At 39.2% G+C, this 24,961-nt stretch overlaps 1 protein-coding gene across 2 annotated transcripts in view; it reads right to left on the bottom strand.

Annotated features, from left to right (window-relative positions):
- ppp1r21 (protein phosphatase 1, regulatory subunit 21) overlaps positions 1 to 23,268 on the bottom strand; it is a 57,902-nt gene extending 34,634 nt beyond the window's left edge. The window contains exons 1-17 of one of the 2 annotated variants that reach the window (XM_051651143.1): positions 23,008 to 23,268; positions 22,670 to 22,761; positions 22,138 to 22,206; positions 21,256 to 21,402; positions 19,567 to 19,668; positions 12,855 to 13,019; positions 12,704 to 12,762; positions 12,466 to 12,560; positions 8,416 to 8,468; positions 6,252 to 6,401; positions 2,555 to 2,656; positions 2,386 to 2,474; positions 1,781 to 1,917; positions 1,607 to 1,699; positions 1,335 to 1,462; positions 890 to 1,036; positions 406 to 498 (exon numbers count right to left, since the gene is read on the bottom strand). In XM_051651143.1, coding sequence (XP_051507103.1) covers positions 406 to 498; positions 890 to 1,036; positions 1,335 to 1,462; positions 1,607 to 1,699; positions 1,781 to 1,917; positions 2,386 to 2,474; positions 2,555 to 2,656; positions 6,252 to 6,401; positions 8,416 to 8,468; positions 12,466 to 12,560; positions 12,704 to 12,762; positions 12,855 to 13,019; positions 19,567 to 19,668; positions 21,256 to 21,402; positions 22,138 to 22,206; positions 22,670 to 22,729 — 1,689 coding nt within the window. In that variant the 5' untranslated portion in view covers positions 22,730 to 22,761; positions 23,008 to 23,268. Of the gene's footprint in view, positions 1 to 405; positions 499 to 889; positions 1,037 to 1,334; positions 1,463 to 1,606; positions 1,700 to 1,780; positions 1,918 to 2,385; positions 2,475 to 2,554; positions 2,657 to 6,251; positions 6,402 to 8,415; positions 8,469 to 12,465; positions 12,561 to 12,703; positions 12,763 to 12,854; positions 13,039 to 19,566; positions 19,669 to 21,255; positions 21,403 to 22,137; positions 22,207 to 22,669; positions 22,762 to 23,007 lie in introns of those variants that run through there. The other variant, XM_051651144.1, reaches the window with a different exon arrangement.
- Between the last annotated feature and the right edge of the window lie 1,693 nt (positions 23,269 to 24,961).

The raw sequence follows: 24,961 nt of genomic DNA, 5'->3' as shown, positions 1-24,961 counted from the left end.
AGTACTGTCATATACAGCAGTGGGACTTTACCAGAGCCTGACCCTGTTGGAACAGTACTGTCACCTACAGTAGAAGGATTTCAACAGAGCCTGACCCTGCTGGAACAGTACTGCCATCTACAGCAGAGGGATTTCAACAGAGCCTGACCCTGCTGGAACAGTACTGTTACCCACAGCAGAGGAGTTTTAGAGGTTGCGAATGACATTTATGACATTTAATACTATTACACCATGAATTTAAGACTTATGGCCCCAAATTAACACTTAAAGCCTTAATTTAAAAAGAACAAATTAAGACTTGTAGAAACACTGACCAGAGAGAGACCGACAGAGAGAGAAAAACAGAAAGACAATGAGAAAGAGGAAGAGATCAACAGACAGTGTGTCATTGTTAGTTTGACTTACCTGTTGCATGAGTCCCTCTCTGCTCTCAGTAGAGCTGGTGAGAATGTGTTTGTTTTGTAAAGCTTGTGTGTATGGCACAGTTTCTGATCTCATCTGAAACAGCAACAATAACATTCAACATCACTGAGACACTTGCTAACAACAGCTCATAACTAATGACACAGGAGCACAGAAACAACAAAAAACAATTGTTTTAGGTCATTCAAATAAATCAATCAATCAATTAAATAAAAGCAAGAAGCCAATCAAAGACAATCAGAGCGTTACAGGGACTTTACCATAACAGTACTTAAGTAATTAATAATTGTAATCACAATTCTTCCACTAATCACAACAATTTTTCCACCACATAATATAGACCATTAGTGTAACTTTAGAATGTTTATGGTCACAGGTGCGAGTACATCAGCTGTTTTACAACGGCTTTAAACTCGACTCGTCCAATCAGATTTCAGAGCTGTAACTGCAAGTGTGAGCGTGTGACCTTCCTGATGGTGCTCAAGTATTTGGCGGCAAGTCTCTTGTTTGCGATCATTGTGTCGGCCTGTAGTGGGTTCACAACGTCTCCATGACGACTGTAACCGGGACATGACGTAAAGAAGTCCAGGTTGCTGCTGAAGAAGGTAGCTATCTGCACAAAATATAATTTAGCAAAAACTCATCACGTTTGGACACACCTGCTCATCCTGTATCATGACTATTATGATCATTCATTATGATTATTAAAATTACCAAAAAAAGAGGAATTATTTGTTTAATGTTTTTAGTACTACATTAAACTTGTCAAAGTCTTCACCATTTTGTCTAGATACCATCTCTGCACACTCTGGCATTCTCTCAAGCTTCATGAGGACCCTGGGATGCTTTGTAAGCACCAATTCATTAAAATACTTTTTTTTTAAATGTTTGGGGTGTGTGTGTGAGAAGACCTTGCTGCAACTGTTTGTGAGTGAAGCCAGTGACGACAGCAAACACTCGTTTGTAGTGCGAAACTTCTGTGTGACAGTGGGCAGCTCCTGCTCGAGAGAGACCTTCTGACTGTAGCTCTTAGACAACTCTGAGCACACATGAGACAGACACGAGGCAAGAGTGATTTCAAGAAAAACTGGTGCCGATTAATTCAGGTGAAACTGTTCCTATTAAATGCAGAGAATAACTGAATCTGATCTATGACATCATCACTGCAGTGAACAAGTCTTACCTCTGGTGATGTCGTGCAGGCCATGTAAACATGCACTCATCTGCGTGAAGACTGCGCTAGCACTGCTATGACACATGGCATCCAAGCGCAGACCTATAGGCAGAAAAAAAAAAGAATAAATCAAGCACATGTAACAATCTGCAGCACATACGCATAATGTGACATGATACTTACTGGGTACAGCCAATAGATTGATGTATGACCTGAGTTTGTCAAACACTGCCGTCAGTTTGTGCATGTCATTCTGTAACTCACGGTTCTTAGATATCAGCGCTGACGTGCAGAGAGGCGCGTCGCATTCCTCTTCTAAACTGCACAAAACAAACACAAACATAATTTTTTTGCACAGATTGTGACAGATAAGTGCAATTATTTATGATACCAGCCATGACACAATGACATGTCATATATCACTTTTAGTGACAACAGAAAAATGACTCAATGCTAAAAAACTGTATTGTGCACATGTACAAGGTGTTAAGACGAAGGCCATCAGACCGATCTGGCAGCATTAAAATGACATATTCCATAACATTCTGACAAACAATCTGATGAAGCAGATGTGATGTGGACTTAAGTGTTTAATATGAATTTATGTGACGTCACTATAATTTGTGAGGACTGGTTTATTAAACAAATGTTTTAGAAACTTGATCATGACTTTGTGAGCTGTTTTGTTATAAAATATGAAACAGTCACAGCAGTGTTTTAGTCACATATTCAATTCAGAAAAACACTGACACTCATTTCACATGAAAACATTGTTTTCACGCTCAGACCTTTTGAGCTGGTATGGAAGGATCTTCTGCAGGAAGCTGCTGTAGGCCGAGAAAGATCTGGAGAAGTCTTGCAGTTTTCCCACCGTTTCCTTCACACAGATAACACAAAATGTGTGATGTCATGTCGAACATGAATGTGTGATGGTGATGATAGTGTCATGTCTCTCACCAGCATAGTGATGGTGTCTTCTGTGATGCTCTGATGTAACTGCAGTAATCCCTCCTCAAGCGGACGCAGATATGACGCATTCTCATGCAGATACTGACTGAACTACAGACAACAAACACAATCCAAAAATCAAAAGGCCAATATTTGTCATTTCAACAAGATGCTGGTGAAAGAAAGTGCTGAACCTTCAGAATGTGAACCTCTGAAGGGCAAACTTTTATTTTATATATGTTTCCTATGAGGTTTGCAATTATTGCAACCCTGTTACCAAACCTAGTACATGTCTGAATAAATCCCCAGTTTGTGTGACTGTTTATAACAATAAACATTAAACAAAAAAAAGATGTACAATATAGGGCTGCTCGATTATGGCAAAAATCATAATCATGACTATTTTGGTCAATACTGAGATCATGATTATTTAACACGATTACGCATCGACTTTGGAAACATCGTGTATTTATTGAACTTTTAAAAAAAAACGTCTTTTTAACAGTGGTTTTCCTTGAACTTGAAATGTAAACTGCACTGTGTAGGGGAGGAGACTATTGTCATATGATTATTTTGTAACATATGGTAGTCAAACAAAGAAAAGCCTCCAACACCATCATTTACAGCAGGGGTGCTCACATTTCTATGGAATGAGGTCTACCATGTACAATAAAGGCTATACATTATCACAATACCAAAACTTCAGTGGTCAATAATGAAATTTGATGAATCTCAATACCAGCTTCAAAACCACAACAAATAAAAACACTAACCAGGACTCCAGACTGCGACTAAAATGCAACTATAATTTAAAATCTAGTTGCCACTGTTGACAGTCGGGTTGTGTGCAGTCGTGTACAGTTTCATCAGATTTCATCTTGTGAGTTATTGAACACATCTTTAGAGCGCTCACTAGTGTGTCTGTGCCGCTTTTCACCCATTCTGTTGTGATGATGATACTAAAGTATCGATACTTCCGATACTGATGTCGTATCAAGAATATCGATCCTCACGTAAAAATATAGATTGCCGTTTTTTTGTTTTTAACAAGTGATCTTATTTAGATTACATGAATATTAATGCATCTCATAAGCATCATAGTGGAAAAAAGAATTATATGAGTGAATTGTTGCATGGCACCAGAAATATGTTTTCTTCTACTCATCTTGACGTGCAGAAATGCTAAAATACACTAGCAGTCACAAACAGCGCTCACCCTTTCAGTCATAGCGCTTCTTCAAAGAGGGAGCAGTGCTTTCCTGAGGTAATGACAGAAAAACACACCTAGACGTGACATGTATTATAATGGGCTTGTTTGACCATTTTTACAGGTTTATTTAACTGTTGTTAAAACATTAATAATGATCTTTAATCCTTGTTAATAAATGATACCCTTATGAAAACTTACCATGGATTTACTGTAGTAATATTGTATTAACCATGACTGTAGTAACTATATGTTTTTTGTTTTTTTTTTGGCAGTAACCAAGGTTTTGTACAATTGACCATGGTTTTACTACAGCATTACTGTAGTATCCATGGTAACTTGGTTTTAGTAATCGTAAACATATAATATCTATGGTTAATTTTGAGGTTTTATATGTGGCCTATATTTACTCATTTTTAAAAGGTAAACAAAACAGCCTAATCATTTTCTGTTCAGGCCCATAAATATATAAAAAAATGTAAGTAATAAGTTACTAATTTTATCCAAAGAACTCTTAAAAATTCAATTTAATAGAGGTATCAGTATTGGTATCGATATCGGTGATATTGGCCTAAAAGTACTTGGTATCGGATCGAAAAGAAAATATGTGGTATCGCCCATCCCTAGATGAAGAGCTCACTGCTGCACTGCTTGCAACAACAACTCAGTGCAAGAGAGTCGTGAACAAATGACTCTTTTGAACAGGGCCTTTTCCATGAATCACCCGAAAAGAACTGAGGGTTTGAATTCAGGAGCTAAGGTTAGTTTGAATCAGATTCACTTTCTCAGCGAATCAGCCGTCAGTGAGCTCACGACTGGGAGCACAGACATTTCAAAATAAAAGTCCCATGTGTATTTTGGGCTTCTTTATAATTAAAAAGTCCAGTATTGTGCACCACATTTTTCTTCTACTAGTAATGATTGATTGGGATTGGAGTAGCACAATAAACTGAATTTGGGATTTCATTCAATTTGCACTCTGAAGTCTCTGTGTCTGGGCCATCCAGTAAAAGAAAGATTAAGGCAATATTTTAAAACAATTCAAAATGATATACATATAAGATCAAGCTTTTGACACTTAGGACAACTGAGGGACTTGTACACAACTATTACACAAGGTGCAAATATTCATTGATGCTCAAGAAGACAACACACTACTATATGCATACTATATGTAAATATCTGTAATGTAGATTCTGAAGAGCAGTACTAAATAAAAAAAATCTTTTAACTCTTATATTTGTATAAATTATGAAAGGGGTCTAAACATTTGAGGCAAAAGGGAATGCAAACTTATCTTCTCAATATATACTGTTTATTAAACCTCAGATTAATGGGTTATCAGCCGTCTTCCTTTTCTTCGGCTTTCAATCTAAATAGACTAAAAACAGCCATTTGGCTGCTTAATGTTTCAGTTTAAGAGCCAATGGCTCCTTAGTCATTTTTTTTTAGTGTGGAGCCCTGCTAACTAATATGTTGATTATGGAGGAATGGTTTCAAGTTCTTAACCCTTGTGCGTCAATTTAAAAAAAGTTACTCAGCGGTCCTTAGAAGACAAATGTCTGCATCAAAAAACTGCCATAAAAATATTATATATTAATATTATTTTGGAAAACAAGCCAAAAAAAGACTCATGAAAAACATATTTTGTTCCAGTGTATAATGGGCTAAGACTATACTCACCTTTATGTTCACTTCGATCCATCTTTATCTCACAAAAAACAAACTTTCTCTTCTTATTAGAAGAGTATCGCTGATTTTCTTCATGATAAGATACACACAGTGAACGTGACACATATTAACATTTACTACGTCGCGAGCCATCACGTTATAATCTAGCTGCAGCAAAAGTGCGCGAGTGATGAGCGTCCCCGCGCCAGAGTGTGCATTAGCCGGGAGAAGATTCAATGTCTTCCCCGGTCACTTCACGCAACTCACAGACGCACCGCTGACCGCACAGAGAAATGCCAGATTCTTGAGTTTATTTTCATAACCCACTTCCTTATTATTTGAACTTTAATAAAGGATGTTTTAAAGATATAACGCCGGGGTGTTTCGTTGCAAAACGGAATGTGGCACAATAATCATTTTATCTCAATTATCTTGTTTTCATAATCGTTGGAAGCCAAAATTGTAACTGAAAATACAATTTGATTAAACGCCCAGCCCTAGTACAATATTAAATCATTCATAAAATACAAAATTCACTAGAATAGGTAACAGGGTTGTATATTTAGCCTTAATATACCTTAGCAGAGGCAAAATAGTTTTTAATAAAGGCCAAGACCACAGAGATGGGACAGTCCAAAAACACTTTTTAAGAGGGGTGTAAATAGTTCAGACAATTTGTGCTACAACAACAGGAAGTGGATTTGTACCCTATTCAGGGATAGTCGCATTAGTAACATTAATAATCCTCCAAACCAGTGAAGATGGTGATGTGAGAGTGACAGAAGCACATTAAGATCAGAAGAGAAAATCCCAGCGCTCTGTTTGTACCTTCTGGTTTACAGGTGAGATGGCTTCAATGGACGAGTCGAGAGGGTAAATGTGCACTCTCTGTTCAGTGTACGAGTGAAAGTTGAGCAGAGCAGACACCAGATCCTGAACAAACCCCACAGCTTGAGCTGCTACATCACGAGCTTTCAGCTGCACACAGCACAAACAGCACATTCAGGGCTCAGAAAACATGAATAAAAACATCTGATCAGATGTTAAGAGATGTGTGGGTTATACGTTATGTAAAACAATGATATCAGGCATATTCATGAAGCCATCCAAGAAGGCAATGATGAAAACTGAAAATGAAAAGAAGAATGGACAGAAAAGCAGCCTACAGGGGCCGGATTCATGAAAATGTTCTTAAGAAAAAGTTCTTAGGATAAATTATAAGAAGTTCGTAAGAATGTTCCTAAGTGCAATTCTTGAAAAATTCTTAAGAAGTTTTCAAATATTTTCTTAAGAACATCTTAATTTGTTCCTTAAGAATAAAAAGACAGGCTTTGACATTGTCTGACCAGCCTGCTCTTGATAGCCTACAACAAATTCAATACTTCAATACTGGTAAATTGCAATGATACATTTATCTATTAACCTTTTTTTTTTTCCTCGCGATAATTTTTTTTGAATGTAAAGTGCATGAGATGTGTTAGTTTAACGAAATTAACAGTCAAAGGAGAATGTACTTGCTGCTAACCATTTGATAACTTTTAATTTGACATGGAGGAAAAGAAAAGAAAAAAAACTTCAGTAGACAAGTGCTTGATGTTATTGTTGAGGAAGTTACTGCAAGGAAAAAGTTCTCCTTGGGAAGCTTGATAATATCACGTCGGAAAGAGGCGGGTAAATGGGAAAAGGTGGCGGAGGCTGTCTCTGCTGTGCCCAACTCCGATAGGGATGTGGATGGGGGGTGAAAAAGAAAGTCTCTGCTTTCTAATGTTATAATTATTATGTTTCTATGAACTCTAAAGATCGCGAAGAGAGAGCACTATATGTAGCGCATCCATTACCATAATTGGTCACTACATTAAGTAGTGAAAACATTTACATGGTTTACAAGCTGAAAGTAAAAATATAATTAAACACAAAACAGTCAAAAACATTTTTTGTTCTAAAATCACATTTCTACGTAAAAAGCCCATTGCGACTTCAGACTCGACATTAAAAACCCAGTAAATTCATTTAAAATCTTACCTTTTAAGATTAAAGACAACTGTGAGGTTTTCCTAACTTAAAGATGTTATTTACGACTATTTTTTTCGAGAATTTGAATGCTGCTGTAGTTTTTCTTAAGAACAATCTTTATTTAAACAAAGTTTATTCGGGAATACAAAATATTTTTCTTAAGTTACAAATGGTAGTTAAGAAGAAATTTCTTCTCAAGAACGTTTCAGGAATCCGGCCCCAGGTACACATTTATTCTCCCTCTTTCAACTGTGGAAGATCTTTTAAATGTTTTTTTTCTCAGTTTTCTTAATTACAGACCAAGCGAAGGGCCATAAGAATAGCCACTGAGGCAGCAGAACTGGCCATCAGGGTCATCTGTGCTAGAGTGTGTGATGTGGAAGACCCCAGGAACATCACTGACGGCGTGTCCAGGTGCATCACATGACGTGTCCTTTAAGTAGCTTTAAAAAAAGTACTAATAGTACATCTAATAATCATATGGTGAACACATTACCATGTAAATTGAGAGCATGTTCTATTTTGTGTTATCATTGTGTCCTAAAGTAATCTTAACAAATTCATTTCTGTGTTTCAACCCCATGTACTTAAGAAAAGACACATTTTGCATTCCAAGGCATACAGAGGGTGCTGATAGTGATCCATATATGAAGTGTTTGTATATTGGGGGTCTGCAGATAGTCACAACTTGAATATAGTGGGGGTTCAAAGTGGTCTGCTTAAATGTATCTGGTCACATGGTCAAGGAAAGAATAAAAGGATTGTAAATTGTGCTCTGCCTCTTTTCTCTTCCTCTCATTTTCACCACCTCACCTTTTCTATGGCCTCTACTCTTGCGCAACTGGGTAATGTTACAGGGTTAATGTCACAGCGTAAAATATTTAAGCTTTAAGCGCAACATCAGGTTATAACAAGTTTCTAAGCAATGCTCTGCTCATGTCAGTGCTGAAAACACTGCTCCATATGACCATAACCTCACCTGATGTCTTCTGTTATGTAGAGGAACATTCAGACTGTTGTAATCACTCAACTCTATGAGAAAAAAACAATCATCACAGATTTAAACAATCACATATCACTTCTACATCTCACCCTTACAGTCAAACTACAGTTGTGCTCAAAAGATTGCATACCCTTGGAGGTAATATATGTACCATTTTTAAAGAAAACATGAGTGAGCAGACAAAACACATTTCTTTTATTTCTTATGGGATTCATATTCAACTGTAGGTTATAACAGAATGGCACAATCATAAAACAAAACATGGCAACAAAGAAAAAAATGAGATTACCCTTAGTTCTTAATACTGTGTATTGCCCCCTTTAGCATCAATGACAGCGTGCAGTCTTTTGTAATAGTTGTCTGTGAGGCCCCAAATTCTTGCAGGTGGTATAGCTGCCCATTCGTCTTGGCAAAATGCCTCCAGGTCATGCAAAGTCTTTGGTCGTCTTGCATGAACCACACCTTTGAGATCTCCCCAGAGTGGCTCGATGATATTAAGGTCGGGAGACTGTGATGGCCACTCCAGAACCTTCACCTTTTTCTGCTGTAACCACTGGAGGGTCAACTTGGCCTTGTGCTTAGGGTCATTGTGGTGCTGGAATGTCCAAGAGCGTCCCATGCGCAGCTTTCATGCAGAAGAATGCAAATTATCTGCCAGTATTTTCTGATAACATGCTGCATTCATCTTGCCATCAATTTTCACAAGATTCCCCATGCCTTTAGAGCTCACACACCCCCAAAACATCAGTGAGCCACCACCATGCTTCACAGTGGGGTTGGTATTCTTTTCACTATAGGCCTTGTTGACCCCTCTCCAAACATAGCACTTATGGTTGTGACCATAAAGCTCTATTTTGGTCTCGTCGCTCCAAATTACAGTGTGCCAGAAGCTGTGAGGCGTGTCAAGGTGTTGTCGGGCATATTGTAACCGTGCTTTTTTGTGGCATTGGCGCAGTAAAGGCTTCTTTCTGGCAACTCGACCATGCAGCTCATTTTTGTTCAAGTATCATTGTATTGTGCTCCTTGAAACAACCACACCATCTTTTTCCAGAGCAGCCTGTATTTCTCCTGAGGTTACCTGTGGGTTTTTCTTTGTATCCTGAACAATTCTTCTGGCAGTTGTGGCTGAAATCTTTCTTGGTCGACCTGACCTTGGCTTGGTATCAAGAGATCCCTGAATTTTCCACTTCTTAATAAGTGATTGAACAGTACTGACTGGCATTTTCAAGGCTTTGGATATCTTTTTATCTCCTTTTCCATCTTTATAAAGTTCCATTACCTTGTTACACAGGTCTTTTGACAGTTCTTTTCTGCTCCCCATGGCTCAGTATCTAGCCTGCTCAGTGAATCCACGTGAGAGCTAACAAACTCATTGACTGTTTATACACAGACATTAATTGCAATTTAAAAAGCCACAGGTGTGTGTGTAATGTGTGTGTGGTGTGTTTAATGTGTGATGTATAATGTGTGACGTGTGTGATGTGTAATGTGTGTAGGTGTGTTGTGTGATGTGTGTAATGTGTGTGTGTGTGGTGTGTAATGTGATGTATGTGTTATGTGTGTGTGATGTGTGTGTGTTATGTGTGGGGTGTGTAATGTGTGTGGTGTGTGTTGTGTGTGTGGTGTGTAAAGTGTGTGGTGTGTAATGTGCGTCAATGTGTGTGATGTGTGTGTGAGTAATGTGTGTTGTGTTTAATGTGTGTGTGGGGGGTGTTGTGTGTGGTGTATAATGTGTGGTGTGTGTTGTGTGTGAATGTGTGTTATGTAATGTGTGATGTGTATGATGTGTATGTGTTGTGGTGTGGTGTGTTTTGCTGTGTGTGAGATGTGTGTGTTGTGTGTGGTGTGTTGTGTTTTGTTGTGTGTGTGGTGTGTTGTGTGTGTGGGTGGTGTGTTGTGTGGGTGGTGTTTTGTTGCGTGTGTTATGTGTGTGGTGTGTTTTGTTGCGTGTGTTGTGTGTTTTGTTGTGTGAGATGTGTGTGGTGTGATGGGTGTTTTGTTGTGTGTGTTGTGGTGTGATGTGGTGTGTTGTGTTGTGTTTTATTGTGTGTGAGATGTGTGTGTTTTGTTGTGTGTGTGATGTGTTGTGTGTGATGTGTGTGTTGTGTTTTGTTGTGTGAGATGTGTGTGGTGTGATGGGTGTTTTGTTGTGTGTTTGTTGGTTGTGTGTGTGTGTGTTGTGGTGTGTGTGGTGTGTGTGTGATGTGTGTGTGATGTGTGTGGTATGTTGTGTGTGATGTGTGTTTTGTTGTGTGTGTGGTGTGTTGTGTGTGATGTGTGTTGTGTGTGTGTTTTGTTTTGTGTGTGTGTGTTTTGTGTGTGCGATGTGTGTGGTGTGTTTTGTTGTGTGTGTGGTGTGTTTGTTGTGTGTTGTGATTTGTTGTGTGTTGTGTTTTGCGTGGTGTGTTTTGTTGTGTGCGTGGTGTGTGTGGTGTTTTGTTGTGTGTGTTGTGTTGTATTTTGTGTGTTTTGGTGTGTGTGTGTGTGAGGTTTGTGGTGTTTTGTGTGTGTGGTGTGTTTTATTGTGTGTGTGATGTGTGGTGTGTTGTGTTTGTTTTGGTGTGTGTGGTGTTTGTTGTGTGTGGTGTGTTGTGTGTGTGTGGTGTGTTTTGTTGTGTGTGTGATGTGTTGTGTTTTGTGTGTGTGAGTGTTGTGTGTGTGGAGTGTTTCATGTGTGATGTGTTTTGTTTCGTGTGTGATGTGGTGTGTTGTGTGTGATGTGTGTTTTGTTGTGTGTGTGTTGTGTGTGTGAGATGTGTGTGACGTGTGTGGTGTGTTGTGTTTTATTTATTTTGTTGTGTGTGTGATGTGTGTGCGATGTGTTGTGTGATGAGTTGTGTTTTGTTGTGTGTGTGTGATGTGTGTGGTGTGTTTTGTTGTGTGTGTGTGATGTGCGTGGTGTGTGTGGTGTTTTGTTGTGTGTGTGTGATGTGCGTGGTGTGTGTGGTGTTTTGTTGTGTGTGCTGTGTTGCGTGTGTTTTGGTGTGTGTGGTGTTTTGTTGTGTGTGTGAGGTTTGTGGTGTTTTGTGTGTGTGGTGTGTTTTATTGTGTGTGTGATGTGTGTGGTGTGTTGTGTTTGTTTTGGTGTGTGTGGTGTTTGTTGTGTGTGGTGTGTTGTGTTTTGTGCGTGTGTTGTGTTTTGTGTGTGTGATGTGTGTGGTGTGTTGTGTGTTTTGTTGTGTGTGGTGTGTGTGTGGAGTGTTGCGTGATGTGTGTGGTGTGTTGTGTGTGTGATGTGGTGTGTTGTGTGATTTATTTTGTTGTGTGTGCGATGTGTTTTGTTGTGTGCGTGATGTGTGTGTGATGTGTTTTGTTTCGTGTGTGATGTGGTGTGTTGTGTGATTTATTTTGTTGTGTGTGCGATGTGTGTGTGATGTGTTTTGTTGTGTGTGTGTGTGATGTGCGTGGTGTGTTTTGTTGTGTGTGTGTGTGATGTGCGTGGTGTGTTTTGTTGTGTGTGTGATGTTTGTGTTGTGTGTGGTGTGTTGTGTTTCGTGTGTTTTGGTGTGTGTTGCGTGTGTGGTGTGTTGTATTTCGTGTGTTTTGGTGTGTGTTGCGTGTGTGGTGTGTTGTGTGTGGTGTGTTGTATTTTGTGTGTGTGGTGTATTTTGTTGTGTGTTTTGTGTGTGGTGTTTTGTGTGTGGTGTGTTTTGTTGTGTGTGTGAGGTTTGTGGTGTTTTGTGTGTGTGGTGTGTTGTGTTTGTTTTGGTGTGTGTGGTGTTTGTTGTGTGTGTGATGTGTGTGGTGTGTTGTATTTTGTGTGTGTGGTGTATTTTGTTGTGTGTTTTGTGTGTGGTGTTTTGTGTGTGGTGTGTTTTGTTGTGTGTGTGATGTGTGTGGTGTGTTGTGGTGTGTTGTGTGTGGTGTTTTGTGTGTGTGGTGTTTGTGTGTGATGTGTGTTGTGTGTGCAGTGTTTTGTGTGTGTGATGTGTTGTTTTGTGTGTGTGTTGTGTGTTTTGTGTTGTGTGAGGTGTTGTGTGTGTGTGCGGTGTTGTGTGATATGTGTGTTGTGTGTGTGGTACTCACGGGTGTCATTGAAGGGCACTTTCTCCTGTATCACACTGCTGCTTTGTTTTAACTGACTGCTCATTTCACTCTGATATTTCCTCAACTGCTGCTGACTGACAATATAACACACACACAATAACAATATATGAATCATTATATTATTGAGCAAACCAACATGTCCATTATCTCTCATTAGTACAGAGAAATGCATGTGTCTATTAGTTCTGAATGATGAAGATGAGATGTGAATGTTTACCACTCGTCAGTTTTGACTCTGCAGTCTTTGGCTTCTCGTTCCAGGCTCTGAGCTTTGACCTGAGATACCATCATTGAACAGACAACATAAGATCATGAACACATGAACATGAATCATATCTGAAGAGATGAGTGGATTTCATCGGTCTGACCTCTAGTTGGGCTTTGTCACTCTGGAGTTTGTCGATGGTGTCCATGTATTTGCTGGTGAGGGCATCTACCAGAGCCTGATGCTGTTCAGACTCTTTCTCCAGCTCATCCAGTCGAGCTCTCAGTTGAGCTTCCTGTCGTCGGTACTGCTCGTCCGCTTCATAGAACTGAACACACAACAATCTTCTATCATACCACACACAAGCACACGCTAAACTTACTGAGAAAAAAGGATAAAGCTAAATCTACAACTTATATTGCAATCCGTTTTTCATACCCACGTTTTCTGAAATTTCGTTACACTCCTACTAAAGTCACCATATCTAATAGCTAAACTTGTGGGTCATTGTAACAAGTGATTTCATATGTTGTCATATTGATCAAAGCAGATGAGAGCAATGATGCGTTTAAGACAGAAGGGTTGTTGGCAGCTTGGACGATCTTCACAGCTCAAACTAAAGCTGCACGAATATTCATTTTTTATAATCAGCTAGCTGCTCAGAAAAATTGCAAAGTAGTCCATTTTTACCTTAAGCAAATGAGTCCGAGCTTGTATTAACCTACATTTTCTCCAACTCTTTTCCACATTTTCAAAACATTGATGGATAATTCCAAATGATGTCCATCATTCTGACAAAGGAAGAAAATGTGCAGCATGTCTTTACTGTATGTGGTACATGTGCAGCTTCACTCTCTCTCCCTGTGTGTTTGTGTGATATATATATATATATATATATATATATTTATTTTTTTATTTTTTTTTTTTTTTACACATATATATATCATTTAAAATAATACACTTAAGAAATGCAAATATTGGTATATTTTACTTGGAATTTTTTAACACATTGACACTGTGTTAAGTATGAATTGTTTAATTTACTGCTGCATCCGAAACCATGAAAATGCTCCTCCGGAAGCTGTATACGGAGGTAGGAAGGGACCAAGGCATGTCCAAATCCAATGTTCACTTCACATCCTGTCTACTGAGATACCTTCATCTGACTGATTTTTGAAGGCAGTGTAGATGTATCCATCACTGCCTATGAAATCCCATAATTCTGTGCGCGTGGATCCACAACAGCAGAGCTGAAGAAACAAAATGGCAGCCAAAGAGGCAGTTGATAGCCAAATTTTGTATAAATGTACATTTTTATTCACTTTTTCCAACTTCTGATTCCATTTCTAGCAAGAAATTAGTATTGTAGTTATGAAATATGCACTTGGTTATCGTCAAAACTCTCTTGATTTTGTTCTAGATTATTTGACCATTCAGTCCAACCGAACCACAATGAAGCAGACGCGTTACCTTTAGTGGACGCCAGATGGTGTTCATGAGTTGCTGGTATCCTAGCAACGATGTGATGTTATGCTGCCTCAGTAGCCTGTCTGAAACCATTTCTGGAGGCACCTTCATACACAAACACTGTCTGTTGAGTCATTGACTGATGGGGCAGCGAGGCAAAAAGACAGATACAGTACCTTTGGTTTCGGACGCAGCCTAGGTCCACTTCATCTTTACAAGGAAGGAGTTTGTGTTTTGGACAAGTGTTAGTGGCAGATGACTGTATAGACCAGGGGTCGGCAACCTATGGCACGCGTGCCAGCATTGGCAGCAACCGCAAGAGAGGAGTAGACTATTTTATTTATATAAATTCCACACCTGCATTCCAATCTACATCTTGATGTAATCCTTCTTCGTGATCACGCAGCGTGTTTTCATGAGCTGAATGGGAGGCTAAACAAAAAGTTAAATGTGACGAGACTGCAGTATACCCAACAGACTCGTGCAGGGCGTGCAAGCCATTCATGTACAACGAGCCGGCAGCGCTTCACTTTTGGTTAATCACGAGAGTAAACCCGCACGCTTTGCTTCGGTCAGGCTGCGCAGATGACAGCCTACATTCCGTGTTTCATTTGTTTCTTTTTGCTTTCAGAACAACACGTGATGTAATAAGGAAAACACCACTATTAATCCTTGAGATTTCCAACCCAGCATACAGGTACACCCTCCTTAAACCATGGTCACATTCAAAATTACATTAAACCATTAAAAGAGAAAACAAACACACATCATGGGGTTCAAAAATCTGAGTCCATTCAAAATATAAATTAAACCTGGAAATAAAGTTAGGGTTTTGCAGGTGCGATTCACAGAAAAGGGTTAAATAGTTGATCGGCTTGTGATGCGCGAATGGCGAGTCTCGTCACACTTTAAAGAGCCCATATACTCTTACAAGTACACAGTTAATTATTGTGAACCTAACAAAGCTTCAAGTAAAAGACACATAGTGCATCAAAGTTAGTCATCTTTCGCTGGAATGGGTGTAGCCAAACTTTTGTCGCCAGAGATATGAACGGAGAACAGAGGCTTACTCCCAGTTGGACATTACCAGCGGTATTAGAGAGTTAGTGAGCAAGATAGCCGTGGACTATCGTGGATAGTGGCTGTAACAACTAATCGATAAAATTGATAAATGGAAATCGACAACGAATTTCATTACTGATTTGTTGGATATTTGCAGCGAGCATGGATAAGCCCCGTCAGTGATGTCACTTCACAGCCCAGTGAAAAATGTGTTGCATGATAAAACTCGTTTGAAAAACAACGGAGACAAGTTGTAGCGGAAAAAACAGGACCCAAGTTGTCCAGCGCACAAGAGCACTTTATAAATACTTCAAAGATCATAATAAGCATACAGTTTAATGTGGAGCGGTTGCTGCGTCAGGTGCATTTACAGAGTGATTGTGCTGATTGATGCGCGAGAGTTGTTTCTCTCCAGCGCATCGCTTACATTTTACTGCTATTGTCTATGTTTTATAAGGAAAACATGTTATGAATTCAAAATCAGCCACGTATTTCGCAAAACTGTTTGTTCTTACCACAACCGAGTATCTGTTAAACTCTAACGAGCAAGTGAGCACGCGCATCCGCGTCAATATTGCAATGGAGAAAGGGACTGCAATCATTTTGATTAAACGGTCCAACATCATACAACGATTTCAGTTTCAATGTAATCAGTTTCATGGATATCAGACTGAAGTCTCAGCAGTCAAGGTGTGCAGGTATTCAAAGTGTTTTCTCCTGCCCATGTAATACAGTGAGCACCAGGATGAGTGAGTCTTTTCAGCGTGAGAGTGAATTTGCACAAGGTTTACAGATGATTGTACTATATTAAAGTGTGTATAATGCTGAATATAATGTATAACAATGCTAAGGGTCCTGATATTTGAAAGTCCTCCTGATAATGCAAATTTATACAATTGCAAACATTATTTTACTGGATAAACATACACAATTTTTTGAAAAGAATAGTTTAGAAACATGCAATCAGTGAAAATACCATTTTAAAAACTATAATATGAAAATACTTAAATGTATATAATCAGCGACAGCGTACAAGCGTACTGTATGTATCTAACATAATTATGTATTTTTCAGTTGGGCCGAATTTTTAACATTTATGTTCTCAAGTCACTGTTGTCCTCTGCTGGGCTGATCTTTTGTCCCACTCCATGCCCTATGTATCATTTTACTCTTTAATGATGAGCATTTTTTGGTAAGTTTTACAAGTTAAGCAACTGTTTTGCACATGCCCTGAAAGCAATAATAATAATACATTTAAACTTAACTTTTTATGATTCAGGCTTTTTAAAGTTTTGTGAGAGAGAAGAATCGTTAATTCAGTAATGTAAATCAAACAAAATCCTTACGCCCTTTATCATTTGTTTTTTGAAAAATCATATTTTAATAAAATACAGGAAACAAAATTGAATTTTTATCCGATTAATCGTAGAAATAATCGAAGATTAATCGATTATCAAAATAATCGTTAGTTGCAGCCCTAAACATTACATGTCAAGTTAGCCGAGCACTACTGTGGATCGCAGATGTAAAATTACCGTTTGTAAAAATAAATCCATCTCCACAATTGTAGGTAAAAGTGGGCCCGCAGCTGAATAGCAAAATTAATTCACCACAATAACATTAGCTAGCAGGTTAGCAGAGGCTTACATCTGTGCACTGGGTGTACACCATAGCTACAACACAAAACTCTGCATTTGAACTCTCTGTAGAAGATAAATCCACAAATAATCAAGCATACTTACAGGTTGTGATCCTGAAGCACCAGATTGTCCCAACAAAGTGGGAACTGCACCATCTTTCAGGAGTAACCGACTTGAAAATCTGGCATTGGTTGTGGTTGTGCTGCTGAGGAATAGTTGTAAAACTAAATTGTAACCACTGATACTTCAATTCGTCTGCCTTTGGAAGTCCAAACAAAAAGGTTTTGTTTTCGCAGTGAAGAAAACTGTGTCTTCTCGACATGGTGACAACACTAACCCAACTCATCCTGGCCTATGCTATAACTACGTTTGTTTGAGGGCGGGCATTATGCAAATGTGTTACATAGTGACGTAGATACTTTACGGAAGAAATGGCTGGACTACAATCCAGCCATTTCTTGTAGTTCTTGAGCAGTGTGGTCTGTGGGAAAGAATAACTCCCTTTTGCGTGGACTTTGTGCTTTGTAACTTTGCAGACCTTTTACATGCACAAACAGCTATATTACACACTAAAGGAAAGATAAAATCCCAAAAAGCATAATAGGGCCTCTTTAAAAGTGTTTAGCCTCCAATTCAACTGATGAAATCACGCTGCGTGATCATGAAGAAGGATTACGTCAAGATGTAGATTGGAATGCAGGTGTGAAAAACTTTATATAAATAAAATAGTCTACTCCTCTCTCACTGTTGCTTGCTTGCTAGTGATTATCCCTCTGTGTGATTTTGAAAAATGTATGACAAAATATGAAAAGCACTTTCACAAGATGCCCTGTGAAAATTCACATGCAGGATCATGATTATATCAAAATCATTGGGTTTTGCACACATTTTTCACTCAAACTGTTATGCTGATAATATCATTTGTAATGAAAAATAAACAATTAAACTAGAAAAATGCAAAAAAGAAATGCTTTCACAAGTGGACTCAAACTACGGAAAATCACATACATGCACATGTTTTTTTGTTTGTTTTGTTTTTTGTCAGCACAGCCATTGACCAGGAAAATAAAAATGGCACTCCATGTCAAAAAGGTTGCTGACCCCTGGTTTAGACAGTTAGATTTTTGTGATGAAGTTAATCAATCAACGATCAAGAAGCTTAAATTTTTAACGATGAATAATCAATCACTAATTAATCATTAACATCCCTAGCACAGACCCAACAGGTCAACTAAAGGCAGAACTAATCAGGGCCTCCTTTCCCAGTAACGATTGATCTTAGCGGTGAGGAGCGTTTCTACAAGCGATTTTACGCACGTTCATTAGGTTTTATGTGTGTTTCCCAAAAATGCACTTAACATGAACGAGCGAGGACGCACTTTAAGTGCTACTTAAAGCTAGGGTGTGTAATCCAGAGAGTCTAGCAGTTAGCAAGTTAGCTTTGAAAGCATAGAGCCCGCCCTCGCTTCAGAGGTGTCTCCAAAGCCACGCCTCCTTTATCACACATGAACACACACACAGAGCAGAGCAGAGTTAATTCTGCTTTTAGCATGCTCTTGATCCAGACGTTTTTTCGTTGTAGAAGTTTCTAATATGGACTTTCTTTTCTTGTTTCCTTTTACTGGTGGTTCAGGAGGAACATAAGGTAGCAGCGGTTCACCTTCCATTCTCGCACGCGCACTGCACAGCGTCAAGGAACCCACGCTGATGACTCAATATTCATTTTCACACATTTCTCTCGATATAAAAGCTTCCAGAATTAGTGAGGACAGTGGAAGCCCTGTATATTATCCTGCTAATTACAAGCATTCATTGAATATTACGAGGTTCAACGTGTTATCACGCAGTACAAATAAGGAGACGTTTAGAAGATGCGCTTTAGGGAAATTCACCAATAAAGCGGAGGTCTGCTCTTTACTCCCAAAATTGATAACGGTGACAGCAATGCTGCATGTGCTACATGACTTGTAGTGCTGGCGAGAGCACCTTTGAGTGTCAGACAGGAATAGGAGACAAGGATGATGAGCCAATATATACTGACGATCTTCATGCAGTTATTGACTTTTTTTTCTTCTCTCTCACATTTAATTTAATTTTGTCTGTCTGCATCAATCGTGCCACCACTTTTCTGTTACCAACTAGTCCACACAAAGCTGCTTTGAAACAAGGCGTTGTGAAAAGCGCTATACAAATTGTGTATAGACTTGTTGTTAAAATAAATAAAACATAGGTATCTTGATATTAAAGTTTTAGTATAAAGTGTAGATATAGGTATTTAAATTGCATGAAGTGTAATTTCGCGTTTGTCCTGCAGGTGTCTGCAGAAGTCTACGTGCTTATGATGCTCTTAGCGAGCAGAAAAGTGCTGGTGCAGAGATGTGACGGCAGTAGAGCAGTGTGACATCAGCACCACAGCGGCAGAAAACACTGTATTCAGTTTATTCTCTATAATCTTATTTATATGGAGAAGAGCAGCAGGCCGAGTACTGAACCCTGAGGTACACCAGTGCTTAGTGGATATGACTTAGCTCTTGTGTAGATCCTTCTTGAAAGAGTGGGTGTCTAGGAACAAGAGAGTGATCCCACAATCCTGTCCTGATTAATGCACTGAATCCAGTCTGAACTGCACCAGCAAACGGCACTCTTTCAGAAAAGACTGTCAGATGAACGGCAACTAAATTCCTGATGGTTTGTTTGCTCACACACCTGGATGTGAAGTCGTTCGTTCTCCTGGATCTTTTTCTGCAGATCTTCATCAAAAACACTCTGCGTCTGTAGATTGATTTGGGTCGGCGAGTCTCCTTTATTCTGAAGGAATACACAAACAAGAGACTGTGAAGATCAGTCATTTACAGGGAGTGGACCAACAGAATACACAATAATATAATAGAGCTGATGGGCAGTCAGCCAGAACAGAATCTTATTGATACTAGAGCTGTGAATCTTCACTGGCCTCACGATTCGATTACGATTCAAAGGGTAACGATTCCATTATAAAACGATTCGATGCATCACCATGCATCTTGTCCTTCAATTTTTTTTTTTCCAGTTTCTTCAAAACTCATTTTTTACTCTATTTTTTCCTTTTCAGCTTTTTATTTATCAGCTGTTTTCACAAATCTGAATGAGTCACATTACATAAACTGGCCTTTTACATTCAGTATGAGCTGTGAACAAAACATGCAATATCCACAAGATTAAATAAACGGTTCTATAGTTTAGAAGAGTATCACAAATGTTCAGTTTCTTTCTTTAAAACCTCATAAAAAAACTCTTAAAAGCACTTGAAAAAATATATTGGTTCTCCATCAGAACACACTGAATACTATTACTTCAACTGATAAGATTATTTTTATTTTTTGAAGTATTGTAAATCATTTAATAGTATTTATTTATTATTTCAAATTATTCTATGCCATGCTATTCATTTTCATTTTTAAGCACAACTGGAAGTTGCGGGTCAGGGTGAGAGATATATCTGCTTCTATGAGAGTGCAGCGGTCATCTTCTCCTCTCCTCACCTGCACAGGTGATAGTAAAGCCCTTTAAATAGTGTAGTTGTTGCTTCAGAAATTGATCAAGCATCTCATATGCACTGTTCCATCTGTTTGCTCTGCGAGTAGATCACACGACCCTGTCGCAAAAGCTACGATGGATTTCAAATCTTTATCATCAGGTGTGCGCACTGTCCTGACAAGCGAGTGACCAGCAATAAGGCAAAAGTCAATTAAATGGAGAGTGCAAGACTAGAGAAAGGCAGAGAAAAAAAAAAAGAATTAAATGAAAACATCACCAACATCTCCCGAACCGCTGCATCGTCATTATTTTCTTCTGTGTTTTCCCCCATTGTGTGCAATAATGGGTGCGAGCCCGTCTTTTATGTTGTTTGTTGGCTTGTTATCACGAATAAACTCTCCCATTGCTATGTGATTTAAACTGAACTCAGAATCGATTCTGATTCTTTTGAGAATCGATTCAGAATCGTTTGAGTATGAATCGCGATGTGGGGGATTTGTTCCCCCATCCCTAATTGATACTGTTAAATGCTCTTATGTTTGTTGACCATTATACAAGCACACACAGCAATCCATAAGGCCTAATGACTTTAACGAGAACAGCGTGATTAACATCTGACAGCAGATATTGTGGGTTGTACTACAGTTTCTAAAGACTGGCGTGATCAGGAACACCAGCACAGGCATCCGTGTTTAACACACAAATCCTGTGCTAGATACTGGTTTATTAGTGAATTATGGAGAAACAGTTTCTCAAAAGATTATTACATTAAATACACATGTGACTCAGTATGTCAATAATCACTTTGCTCTTCTTGTTTGTGCTTTCACAGATCAGTAACAGCATGTATAAGTGTATGTATTTGTATATCGGGATTACTTTGCTCTTCTTGTTTCTGCTCTCTGACAGCAGTAACTCCTCCTGCAGGAGCTCCACTCTCTTGGTGAGCTGCTGGTTTCTGAAGGTCAGACTGTCCATTTCCTGCTGCACCTTCCGTAAACTCTGTTCCTTGTGCTTCAGCTCCTCCTGCAGATACACAAGACGCATGTGAACCCAGAACATTTCACACACACACACACACACACACACACACACACACACACACACACAGACAGACAGAGAGAGAGACACACACACACACACACAGACAGAGAGACAGACACACAGACAGAGAGACAGACACACACACACACACACACACACACACAAACACACAGACAGAGAGACAGACACACAGACAGACACACACACACACACACACACAGAGAGACACACAGACAAACAGAGACAGACACACACACACACACAGGGACAAACAGAGACAGACAAACAGACACACGCGCACACAGAGAGACAAACAGAGACACACACACACACACACACACACAGAGAGACAAACAGAGACACACACACACACACACACACAGACAAACAGAGACACACACACAGAGAGAGAGAGACACTGACACACACACACACACACACACACACACACAGAGAGAGACCGACACAGAGAGAGAGACACACACACACACAAACAGACACTGACACATACAGACAAACACACACACACACAGAGACACACAGAGACAAACAGAGACAGACAAACACACACACACACACACACACACAGAGACAAACAGAGACAGACAGACACACAGAGACAAACAGAGACAGACAGACAGACAGACAGACACAGACACACACACACACACACACACACACACACACACACACACACACGGTTTATTGGTCAGATACCTTTAATGAGTTGGAGCTGGTCTGTTCGTCCACCACGGCCTTTTTCAACACCTGATTCTGTGCTCTAAGCTGACAAACACACACATTTATTCACTTCCGTTTCATAAGTTTTCACTCAGGTCCTGTCGCTGAAGACCAGACAGCACCAAGAACATGCCGTGTGATTGGTCAGAAACAATATTTATTTAAAAGAAGGTAAAGCTGCTCATGATCTACTTTAGCAACAGACACAGGAAGTTGTCATATGTCAGTCAGCTGACTGAACTAAACTTGAATCTCTCTTATGAGACAAAAACACATGAACACAAACAGAATTTAAACGTCCACAATGACACACCATGCTTTAATCAATCTACTGCATGTAGAAACTGCGTTTATTCAGCAGTAAATGTAAGATTAAGACGCCTTTGAGTCACTAAACGAGCAAACTAAATAAAGCTGTGTGCAGTATACATGAGGACACTTTCACTACACCGCATGCAGATGGAAATATATTCATATATTCACGAACTTCACATTAATGCATTATTACCTTTGAATATTCTTGAGCCAGTTTACTGTATTTACTCTGAAGATCCGTCACGTTTGCCATGATGATGATGATGTATTCTCCTTCTTTATAATCTACTTTGACAGATACATATGCATTATTTCTACACCAGAATATGAAATCTCTGACTTTGAGTATAAATCCATATAATGCTCATAAAGAGCTTCTGATGTAATAATTGTGTCTGATCGCATCTGATAGCGGCTAATGCTAAGCGGATGTGTTTATGATCAGAGTGAATATTATAAAACAGTTAATGAAAAGACTCTTTAACATTGATCAGATTAATCTATCACATGATTGATCATTTAATCTCAAACCTGATCAAATTAATTTCATTCGTCCGTGAAACTCCGTTGCTCTTCTATCGCCTCTATAAGCAGCAGACAGACAGCATTATAACAAACTGATGAATAATATAAAGATATCAAATCACACTTCTACTGTAAAGCCATCCAGGTCGTGCAGATAAAACACATGAAATTCACAGGAATTGATCTTTTATATTTCAGCTGCACTAGAAATATCATCGAGCCTCCCGGACTGATCACATGACCTGCAGCACACCCTCCTTTCAAAATAAAAGTACACACACACACACACACACACACACACACACACACACACACACACACACACACACACACACACACACACACACACACACACACACACACACACACACACACACACACACACGGGCAAAGTTCGCAAGTCAGTCTTTCAAACGCTCCCAGGCAGCTAATGTCAATGTAATCCAGCGGCATGAACCCAACTAACATTTTTTGCTTCCCAGGACAGAGCTGTTATGTTTTTGTTTTCCAGGAACGTTTTCCAGGATGGTTTCCCTAACGTTCCCTTAAAGGGATAGTTCACCCAAAAATTAAAACTCTCTTATCATTTACTCACCCCTCATGCCATCCCAGACGTGTATGACTTTCTTTCTTCTGCTGAATGCAATTTTTAGAAAATATTTCAGCTCAGTCCTGACTTCCTGTTCCGGTTGCTGCTTACCACCACACTATTGTTCAGGTAGAACTATTCTTTCAACCACAAAAGACATTCACTAATAATCTTCCAGAATCTTCTCACATACTCAGTAAGCCAAAGAGTCTAGATGAACTTGATGTAATAACACAAAATATGAATATAGTCTTCTCTAGGACTCTTGATAGTGTCGCCCCCCTTCAACTAAAGAAAATTGAAGAAAAAATCTCCGCACCATGGGACAATGATCACACTCATGCTCTCAAGAGAGCAGCTCGGAAAATGGGGCACAAGTGGAAGAATACAAAATTAGAGGTATTTCGCGGTGCATGGAAGGATAGTGTCTGTAGATTTTAGCAAACTCACTGAAAATAACCACAACAATCCTAGGTGTTTATTCAGTACTCTGGCTAAATTGGTTAGGAATAAAGCCTAGACTGAAACAGATGTTCCATCGCAGCACAAGAGTAATGACTTCATGAATTTCTTCACAGTCACAGTACCTCAGAAAACAGTGTCTCATAATTTTGCTCATGAGCAACTTCAATCCTTCGCTGTCATAGGTCATGAGGAGCTAACAAAACGTATCAAAAAATCAAAAGCCACAACATGTTTATTATTCGTCTCTGACCCTACTAGATCTATGCCTTGCCTCCACAGAATTATTCATTCCTTTTCTAAATTCTCAGGATACAATGTCAATTGGTCTAAATCTGAAGCTTTGGCTCTGACAGCATACTGTCCAGTAACGGCTTTTCAGCCGGGCGCCTTCCAGTGACCCAAACAGGGCATTAAGCATTTGGGGATTTTATTCCCAGCAAATTTGTCTGATTTAGTTAGAGTTAATTTTGACGCCTTAATAAAAAGTTTTTTGAGCGATGTGGACAGGTGGGCTTCATTAAATTTATCTATGATTGGGAAGGTTAATGATGGACAGTAATGGTTATTAAAATGAAGTGTATTCCAAAATTCAACTACCTGCTACAGTCTCTCCCTATAGATGTCCCCCTCTCTTATTTCAAGCAATTTGATAGCATAGCGAAGTCTTTCATTTGGAATGGTAAACATCCCAGATGTTTTAATAAGTTACATAGGCCGATTGACAAAGCTGAGCTAGGCCTACCCAAGATTTAGTTTTATTATTATGCGTTCGGTCTCAGACATTTGGCTCATTGGTCGCTTCCACCTGAGAGAGCCCCTCCCTGGTTTTGTTTCAAACAGGAAGTTCTTGCCCCTTTTTTGCCATTACAAAGCCTTTCTGTTAAACTAACCGGAGTAGTTAAGTCA

Source organism: Myxocyprinus asiaticus, chromosome 23 (assembly GCF_019703515.2).
Source record: "Myxocyprinus asiaticus isolate MX2 ecotype Aquarium Trade chromosome 23, UBuf_Myxa_2, whole genome shotgun sequence".
Lineage (NCBI taxonomy): Eukaryota > Metazoa > Chordata > Actinopteri > Cypriniformes > Catostomidae > Myxocyprinus > Myxocyprinus asiaticus.
Note: the sequence above shows the minus strand (reverse complement) of the source record. Positions and strands in the feature narration are given on the sequence as shown.